The sequence below is a fragment of the Sapajus apella genome, unplaced genomic scaffold (genome assembly GCF_009761245.1).
Source record: "Sapajus apella isolate SASKATOON/1434 unplaced genomic scaffold, GSC_monkey_1.0 scaffold60, whole genome shotgun sequence".
In the NCBI taxonomy this organism is placed as follows: Eukaryota; Metazoa; Chordata; class Mammalia; order Primates; family Cebidae; genus Sapajus; species Sapajus apella.
Genome location: NW_022437000.1, coordinates 13,611,360 through 13,621,181, shown reverse-complemented (window position 1 = coordinate 13,621,181; position 9,822 = coordinate 13,611,360). Strand labels below are relative to the sequence as shown.

The window sequence follows — 9,822 nt, the reverse complement described above, 5'->3', positions numbered from 1 at the left end:
CGCTCACACGACCACAACACCCAGACAACCCAGAGCCGCTCACACGATCACGGCCTCCAGAAAACCCAGAGCCCTCCCAGCTCCAAAATGCACAAGCAGGGCCCACCAGACCGCAGGGCTCCCTCAGCTCCTGGGCCAACAGCCCCCAGCCCTCCTGGCCTGACCCCCAGCATGCGGCCGGACGGCATCTGCTTGTGCCCCAGGTCTCCCGAGGGACCTGCAGCCACGCCGCAGCCAATTAATATTACAGCAAGCGTGAGGGAGCCAGTTCCGTCTGCTCTGTTCACAAATTCTGCCCCTCAGCACTTCCTGCCCCGTCTGGAGACTGAGGACTATGCAGTGACCGGCCTCGCCCTGCTTCTGCCCCGGGCCGGCACAGCACTGGCAAGGGGGACTGGTCACGGCCTGAGCCCTGAGCCCGGCCTGGCTGCACCTGGTGACAGAGACGTGCTGGGAGGTCCTTTGTGCACCTGGTGCTCCGAGGAACCTGCACCAGTGAAGGCGCGGAGCCCCCTGGTGGTCAGCTGGGCCCTCACACGCGCACTCGAAGCTGGGACCTCTGCATCTGTGAGGTTAACCCTTCAAGTCCTGACCTCAGGGTCCACCTGGATCTCCCCAAAATGTGTGAGGGGGCTTCCAACCACGCGCTCAAGCCCAGGCTTGGCAAGGGTCCCAAAGACCCCAGGAAGACAGCACCCACCCAGAGAGAGGCTTGGATTGTCTCATGAAAAGCGGGTGCCACCCAAGGCTTCCTTGAGCCATGGGATCCCCAGGATGAGCTGCCTTCCAGAAAGTTCTCAGACCTTCCACCACTGGGTGGCTGGTCTTGCACAGAGCCCTAATACAAACAGGTACACAGGCACACACAGGCATACACAGAGACACACAGGCACACACTGGCACACACAGGTACACTAGCACACACAGGCACACACAGACACACACACAGGCACACACAGACACAGGCACACTAGCACACACAGGCACACAGACACACACACACAGGCACACACAGACACACAGGCACGCACAAACACACACAGGCACACACTGGCACACACAGGCACACACAGACACACAGGCATGCACAAACACACACAGGCACACACTGGCACACACAGGCATGCACAGGCACACGCTGGCACACACAGGCATGCACAGACACACACAGACACACAGGCACACACAGGCACACTAGCACACACTAGCACACACAGGCACACATAGTCACACACTGGCACATACACAGGCAGACACAGGGACACACTGGCAGACACAGGCACACAGGCACACGGGCACACACAGGCACACAGGCACACACTGGCACACACAGGCACACACGCACACACAGGCACAYGGGCAGACACAGACACACAGGCACACACAGGCACACAGGCACACACTGGCACACACAGGCACACACGCACACACAGGCACACGGGCACACAGACACACAGACACACACTGGCACACACAGGCACACAGGCACACACAGGCACACTAGCACACACAAGCACACACTGGCACACACAGACACACAAGTGCACTCAGTGGCTACGGAACCCCACATCCGGACTGCCACACAGCTGTGCCGGGTGTGGGTGCAGCACTGCCCTTCCTCAGAACTTTGGGAAAACAGTCCTTAGCCCTCATCCCTTCAGGGAAGAGATGCACCTTCCCCTGAGTCCAGCTGTGGCGAGGATGTCCCTATCGTGGCCACGGCACAAACACGCCCAGTGCCTAAGCACCAGCATGGGAGGACGGCATCACCACCGCACACAAACCCCGTCAGGCGACAGCACCGCCTCCCCAAAGCCCAAGCAATCATGGGGAAGGGACCCTTTCTGGAAATCCCAGCGGAATTGAGCCCCAACACGCGGACCCTCAAGACTGTGGAGGAAAGAGGAGGCCCTGAGATTCAGGGTGTGGCTGCTGAAGCAGGCGCTGGGCACGTGGCCCATGAGGTCTCCTCAGCAAGGCTGTGCGCCCAGTGCTAGCAGGAGCCCAGAGGTTAAGTAAAGCACACAGGCCGCATGCCAGCAGGTGCTGGGCCCGGGACACAGACCCCACTCTGCTTGGCTGTGGGGTCTCCTCACCTCTGCAGCTGCTGTGAGCCTCCCTGCCTGAGGGGAGGTGAGAGGAGATGAGTGAGATGGGATGGGGGAGGCAGCAGGATGCACCGTGCATGTGCACTCACACACAGGCACATGGACACACGTGTGCAAAGAGACCCAGGCATGCACACACAGGTGCACAGGCACGCAGACACACACAGGCACACAGATACACACATGCACACATGCACACAGGCACACAGACACACATGCACACACATGCACACAGTCACGTGTGTGCACAGAGATGCAAGCATGCATACACAGGCACATAGACACACACACATGCACATAGGCACACATACACACAGGCACACACATGCACACAGACACGTGTGCACAGAGACTCAGGCATGCATCACAGGCACATAGACACACACATGCACATACGCACACAGAGACACATGTGCACAGACCCAGCCATGCACACACAGGCACACAGGCACACAAACATGTACACAGACACACATGTGCACAGAGACGCAGACATGCACACACAGACACACAGACACACATGCACACACAGGCACACACACTTGTGCACAGAGACACAGGAATACACACACAGCACACATGCACACTGTAAATGGAAAATATCTTGGGGCCCAAAATCACTAAAGGGAAAAGTCCAGCCGGGAACTGCTTATGGCAGACCTGCCTCCCATTCTACTCAGTCAAGCTCTGCTCACTGGAATAAATGCTTATCTGACTGCCTCCTTTGAGAGGCTAATCAGAAACTCAGAAGAATACAAACGCTTGTCCCTTATCTACCTGTGACCTGGAAGCCCCCTCCCTGTTTCAGGTTGTCCCGCCTTCGCCTCCAGTTGTGTTTCCTTGCCAGACGGAGCCAATGGTCATCTTACGTTTGCTGATTGACGTCTCATGTCTCCGTAAAATGTACAAAACCAAACTGTGCTCTGAGCACCCTGAGCACACAGGCGTGTGTCCTCAACCTTGGCAAAATAAACTTTCCGAATTAACTGAGACTTGTCTCTGATTTTCAGGGTTCACAACACTCACATACACATAATGCACAACCACAGGGACACATGCATACAGACACCCTCAGGCACAGGCACACACAGATGCCACGTGCACACAGACACACATATATGCACAAACTCACATGTGCACGCGGTGTACACTGGCACACACGTGCATGGGGATGCGTGCACCGAGCCTCCCCAGCGGAGCTCCGATCCTTACCTGGGGTCCCTGCGTAGCCCTTGGTCTTGCTCTGCCCCTCCAGCAGCTCCACGGCCAGCCCAAGGTCAGAGATCCGGACATTGCCTGAGAGGCAGACACAGCGGAGTCACCCCTGGCTGCACAGGACAGGTGCTGGCGGGCCCAGAGCCACCCTTGCACAAACACGCACATGCACACACACACGACACACACCACACAGACACACACACCATACAGATCACATCACACACAAACCACACACCATACCACACACATCACACACCATACACCACACGGATCACACCACACACAAACCACAGACACCACAGACACACACACCACACACCACACACGCCACACAGACACACACCACACAGACACACACACCACACACCACACACCACACAGATCATACCACACACAAACCACAGACACCACACAGACCACACTACACACCACACGTCACAGACACCACACAGATCATACCACACGCCCCACACACCACACACCACACACCACACAGACACACACACCACACACTGCACAGACCACACACATCACACCACACACACCGCAGACACCACACAGACCACACTACACACACCACAGACACCACACACACCACAGACACCACACAGACCACACCACACACCACACACACCACAGACACCACACAGACCACACTACACACACCACAGACACCACACACACCACAGACACCACACAGATCACACACACACCACACACCATATGTCACACACCACACACCCAACACACACACACACAGACACTCCCCACAAACCACATACACATACACAGCCCACGTCGCGCCCACGACAGCAGCTCCCTGGCTGATGGCAGCAGGCACAGGGTGTAGGGAAGGGGCCGGCCACGCTGCAGCTGGGCAGCTGGGTACAGGTGTCGCCCACTGAGCTCCTCTCATCGCCCCCCGCCCCCCGCGCTCTCTCAGGACCCCTCGCGTGCGTCCGGCACTTGTCTGACCTGCTGGTGTCGGGAGCCTAAACCTCGTGTTTATTTCTGAGATGCGTCCCTGCGTGATGCTCATCCCAGCAGAAGGCACAGGGTGGCACGGTGGGGACAGGAACTAACAGACGCCGTTTCCGGCAGGTTCTGCAGCGCAGGCCCCTGTGCTCACTCCTGTGACTCGGTGTCCGTGACGCCCCCACTGTCCATGCAGCCACTGCCCTCGTGAGGTTCACGCAGAGCCCTCAGGGAAGCCGCGCCCGCCCTTCCTCGGAGCCCGTCCCGCGGCCACGTTGCCCCCTACCATCGTTGTCCAGCAGGACATTCTCGGGCTTGAGGTCGCGGTACACAATCCTCCGCTGGTGCAGGTGCTCCAGGCCGCAGATGATCTGCGCCGTGTAGAAGACGGCACGCGGCTCAGGGAAGCCAGGGTTCTCCTCGTTCACGTTGTAGATGTGGTACCTGGGGGCAGACGGCAGGCGCCACATTGTAGACGTGGTACCTGGGGGCAGACGGGCGGGCGCCATGCGCCTGGGTTTAGTGGGGAGTGACACTGTGGAAAGGCAGAGTGGGGGCCTCAGAACCACGTCTCAGCCAGCGTTCTGGTCGTTTTGAGGCCTGCCCCCACACACCCGGGCCATGGTGGCTCCGGGACCCTGAACCACAACTGCTAACGGGGACAAAGGGCCGTCCCTGTGTGTCTCCTGTCCCCGGCCGCCCAGCCCTGGCTGCAGGTGCGGGGAAACAGCCCAAGCCGTCTCAGGAAGGGGCTGGGCCGAGGTGGGACGCAGCTCCACAGGCCCGAGCTCCTCGGACCTGAAGGATTTGCAGCAAGAATTTTCTTCTCAGCCTCTTCCTTGCCCCATAATACATCATTTTTGTTTTCCACTGACAGGTTCTGCAGAGAAGCAAAACCTAACAAGCAAAACCCTGGGCACCCCTGTGTCTGCTTCGCAGCGCCTTCTCCCATCCCCTCCACCTGGACACCCCTGTGACTCCCCTTCCCAGCGCCCTCTCCCCTCCCCTCCACCTGGGCACCCCTGTGACTCCCCTTCCCCGTGCCCTCTCCCCTCCCCTCCACCTGGGCACCCCTGTGACTCCCCTTCCCCGTGCCCTCTTCCCTCCCCTCCACCTGGGCACCCCTGTGACTCCCCTTCCCCGTGCCCTCTCCCCTTTCCTCCACCTGGACACCCCTGTGACTCCCCTTCCCAGCGCCCTCTCCCCTCCCCTCCTCTCTGTAGGAGCCTTGTGTGGTGACTTAGTCTAGACTCACATTTCTCATCTGAGAAATGGGGTTGCCAGCCTCACCTCGAGGAGTTTCCTTGGAAATTAAAAGCAGGTGAGAATGGGGCACGGTGCTGCCAACCACAGCCATGGCCCTGCCCCCCCCTTACAGGTGCCAGACACTCCAGGTATGTCACACATGTTGTCTGAATCTTCCAACAATCTTTGAACTTAGATATTATCTCTCCCCATTGCACAGACCAGGAAACAGAGCAAGCAGTGGCTAAGAGCCCAGCTACCAAGCAGGTCTCTGCCCCACTGTGAGCCTGAGAGCCGATCTCCCACCTGGGCCTGGGGCCTGCCTCAGAGGCAGATCTGGGGCCAGACTTTGTGGAGGCGTTGGTACCTCCTCTCTGCCAGGGCACAGCAAAGCCACGGCCCCCAGCTGGACTTGTCTCCAGCTCTGCGTCAGCCCTAGGAGTGGGTGTTGATGACGTCCATCTTCATTTACCCTCCTGGTGCAAGGCCCCCGGCCCTGCGGAGGCCCCCCCACTGCGTCACCTGTCCCCCGAGGCACCATGTGCCCCCCACACCACACCAGGGTGCACACAGGATGTGCCCTGACTGGCAGGTTGGGCTCCTCCCAGGCTCCTGCACTGACGTGGGTCCGAGGTGCATTGTTTCAGGGACCAGCGCCTGCAGGCAGTAAGAAGGGGACTGTGATGGGGGCAAGCCTTTCCCTCGAGGGCAGGGCTTGGCCGCCATGGCTCTGCACATGGGAAGCAGCCCCATCGGGCCCTGGAAACCCTGACACAGTGCGAAAGCGGGGTCCCCTGGCACCCTCCCTACCAGCCCTTACCTGAGGTCGCCTCCGTTCATGATGGTCATCACCAGACAGAGGTCGGCTTTGGTTTCAAATGCATAGGCCAGAGACACAATGAACCTGTTGTGCACCTTCATCAGAATCTTCTTCTCCACCATAGCACCCTGAAAAGCGAGATGGTGCATCAGTGCTGGCTTTGAACAGGAAAGGGGCCAGGGGCATCGCAGAGACGGTGTGCCCATGGCCACGCCCACGGCACCCACAGCCACTAAACAGAGTTGCAAACACACTTTAAACGCAGCTTTCACAAAGCAATTGCAAAGGACTTCAAAACATGCCCGCACCCCTATTTCAGAAAATCAGACATGTGAATTCCTTCACATACAGGGGCTTCTGACCTTCTGGGCCAGCCTCCGGCAAGGGGCGGCTCAAGCCCAAGGCTGAGCAACACAGATGAGGACGCCAGCAGCCTGGCCTGCCCAGCAATCCTGCAGCCACAGCCCCCTCCCATCCTGGCCCCGTGGCCTGGGCTCACAGACCAGCGCCTCCCAAACCACCTCACGTCTCTGCTTTATTTTGTGTTTGAGACTCACGATGCTCCACTGAACAATGTGTAAGTGTGTGGATCAGGACAGCACATCCCTCTTTGAAGAAGGAACTGCTGCTGGAGGAGGAGGCCCCTCTGTCTGCACTTCACGGGGGGTGTTCAGTTGATCTCAGTATGAAGTTCAGTTAGGTGACCGGAGTCAGGAGAAGAGACTAATTGTTGGGTTAAACTGACAGGTAGATGTGAATGGCATGGTGTGGGAATCAGATGTCAAGAAAGCTCATTTTAGAATCACCGCTACAAGCACGCCGCACAGCGACTCCCCTGAGTTCCACGGTGAGAACACCCGGGTGTTCTGGGGCCTCCGCCCAGCGCCACGAGCACCTGGCATTTCACCCTCACTCAGGGCTGAGGCCCTGCAGAGCCAGGGTGCACAGCAGCTGCTGCTTCACCCTGAGAGCTTCCCGTGCCCTCAACATGGCTGTGCAGTGGGGGAGAGCCCAGGAGCCACGTGGAGCCGAAGGGCAGGGGGCTGGCTCGGGAGATCACGTCCACACCCGGCATGGCTGCTGCACCTCGCCCTTAAGACCTGTAAGCAGCTTCTGCTGATCCTGGCCCAGATGCTCTGTCTGACGCCAGCGGGCAGAGCGGATGAAACTTAGCGCCACCGGCATCCTGTCACTCACTCCCACCCCAAGAACAGCCACACTCGGGAAGCAGTTCCTGCACCCGGCGTCACGCCAGGCTCCGTCCGTCTCACATAAACGAGTCATCAGGGCGAGGCTGCCTCTGCTTGCCTCCATTCCTCCTGCGTTGTCTGCTCTGACGGGAGCCAGGGCCGGAAAGTCTTCCGCAGTCAGGGCAAAGAATCCGGAGACCCCCGCCCTCCGCAGCCGCCCCTGCGAGGCCCTTTCCCTCATACTTGAGGCTATTCTGTGGCTGGTGAAAAACTGACGACCGAACGTGACACATCCCCTCCCAAAAACGTGGAGGCCACTCACCAAGGGAGACGGACGCGAACGGTCTCAGGGGTCCCAGCGGCGAGGCTGGCGTGCGTCCTCCCTTAGGCACTGGCTGCTGAGGGCGACCTGCGGCCCTCTCCACCCTGCGCCCCACCCCTGCCAGCTGGGCCGCGTGGCTCACCTGGTAGCCCTTCCTCTTCTTCAGCCGCTTCTTGTTCAGCTTCTTGCAGGCATACAGCTTGCCGGTGGCCTTCATCTGGCAGGCCGACACCTCCCCGAAGCCCCCTTTCCCCAGGACCCTGAAGTCCAGGAACCAGTCCTCCCCCATGGGCTGGGCTTCCAGCCACTTCCACTGCAGGAACCTCAGGAAGTGCAGACTGTCCAGGTACTCCTGGAAGGGGGCCTGGCTCAGGTGTGCCAGGGTGGCCTGGAGCAGGGGCTGGAAGAGCCTGTCTTGGCTCTCCACGGACCCTTCCTTACACTTGGTCACCGACCCCTCATCCAGAAAGCTGCAGAAGAGCTTAGCCTGGGGGTCCAGGTAGTGGGCCAGTATGGTCTTGGCCTTCTGCGGCCGGAGGTCATCGTCCACTGTGTCATAGTCCTCGATGTCTTTCCAGAGCTCCAGGGCCGGCAGGTGCTTCTCCCCCGATTGCAGGAACTGCCGGAAGAGCTTCTTGCCGATGGGCTGCTCCAAGCACACACTCTCGAACTCCAGGCTGAGGCTGGTGCGGAGGGACTCACACTTGGACAGCGGGGGCAGCTTGAGCTTGGCCAGGTACTTCTTGTCCCGGGAGGACTGGGAGCTGCTCCCGTCAAAGCTGCCTCGGGCGGCGATGAACGCAGAGTTGGCCACCACGGTCTCCAGGGACCCGAAATCCATCCTGGAGCTGGCTTCCTGCCCGCCTCAGACGCGAGGGCCCATTGGCCGAGGCCGAGCCAGTGGCACTCACAGCCAGAGCAGGCCTGACTGCTGCCCTTGGCCTGTGGCCCGTCCCTGCCCTCACTGGACGAGGGAGACGCCCTGGCCGTGCCGAGGGTGCCTGGGGACCACTGGGGACCCCTGGGAGCCCGGAGCTGACACAGCACCAGGCTAAATCCCAGCTGGGGTCACCGAGGACGCTTAGGAGTGGCAAGAAGGTGCTAGAAAAAGACAATCCCCTGAGCCGCTTGGAATCCGATTAGACATTCTGCCCAGCCCCTTCCTCCAAGGGGCCGCCTCGCTTTTCCCCTGAGAACAAACAACCCCCAGGCTTCTGGGGCCCGGGGCTGGAGAGGCACTCAAAGCTGTGTTCTGAGCTGCCCAGCCACTCCCGGCCTCAGCAGCTGGGCTCAGGCCTGCTGTTTCCTTGTGGGATGTGGGCCGGACGGGAGAGGCTGGTGCCAGAAGAAACCAATTTATGAAGGCTGTTTTCCCTGCTAGATTTCATTTTTATTTTTAAGAAAATAGCAAGTGAGAAGAAAACCACCTGATAATAGGAATTTAGAGAGGAAACAGCCCCACAGTGAACAGCTTCCTGGGGTGAACAGCTTTCTGTGGGGGACACCAGCGCTTATGGAGGGGTCAACTCCGGTCATGTTTCTTCTACTCACCTGGCGTTTGCAGGCAAGGCAGTATTGCCAAGAAACAGTTGCAGGTGACACCAGGACCAGGGAGCAGAAAATCCCCAGAGCTACACCAAACCAAGGCTCCACTCAGAGGGGCGCATGTGGAATACAGCTGGGACACACCTGGGACACGGCTGGGGTACAGCTGGAATCCACCTGAGACACACCTGGGACACAGCTGGGGAAACACCTGGGCACACCTGAGACAGCCAGAGCACACATGGGGCACACCTGGGGCACACCTGGGACACACCTGGAGTACACCTGGGGAACACCTGAAATACCTAAAATGCAGCTGGGGCACACTTGGGACCCACCTAGGACACACCTAGGGCAGCTGGGGCACACCTGGGACATACCTGGGGTACACCTGAGATA

At 59.3% G+C, this 9,822-nt stretch overlaps 1 protein-coding gene across 1 annotated transcript in view; it reads right to left on the bottom strand.

Annotated features, from left to right (window-relative positions):
• Window positions 1-8,963, bottom strand: part of GRK1 (G protein-coupled receptor kinase 1) — a 16,771-nt gene extending 7,808 nt beyond the window's left edge. Inside the window, exons 1-4 of the mRNA XM_032246325.1 lie at window positions 8,021-8,963; window positions 6,367-6,494; window positions 4,588-4,745; window positions 3,321-3,404 (exon numbers count right to left, since the gene is read on the bottom strand). Coding sequence (XP_032102216.1) covers window positions 3,321-3,404; window positions 4,588-4,745; window positions 6,367-6,494; window positions 8,021-8,719 — 1,069 coding nt within the window. The 5' untranslated portion in view covers window positions 8,720-8,963. The remainder of the gene's footprint in view (window positions 1-3,320; window positions 3,405-4,587; window positions 4,746-6,366; window positions 6,495-8,020) is intronic.
• Between the last annotated feature and the right edge of the window lie 859 nt (window positions 8,964-9,822).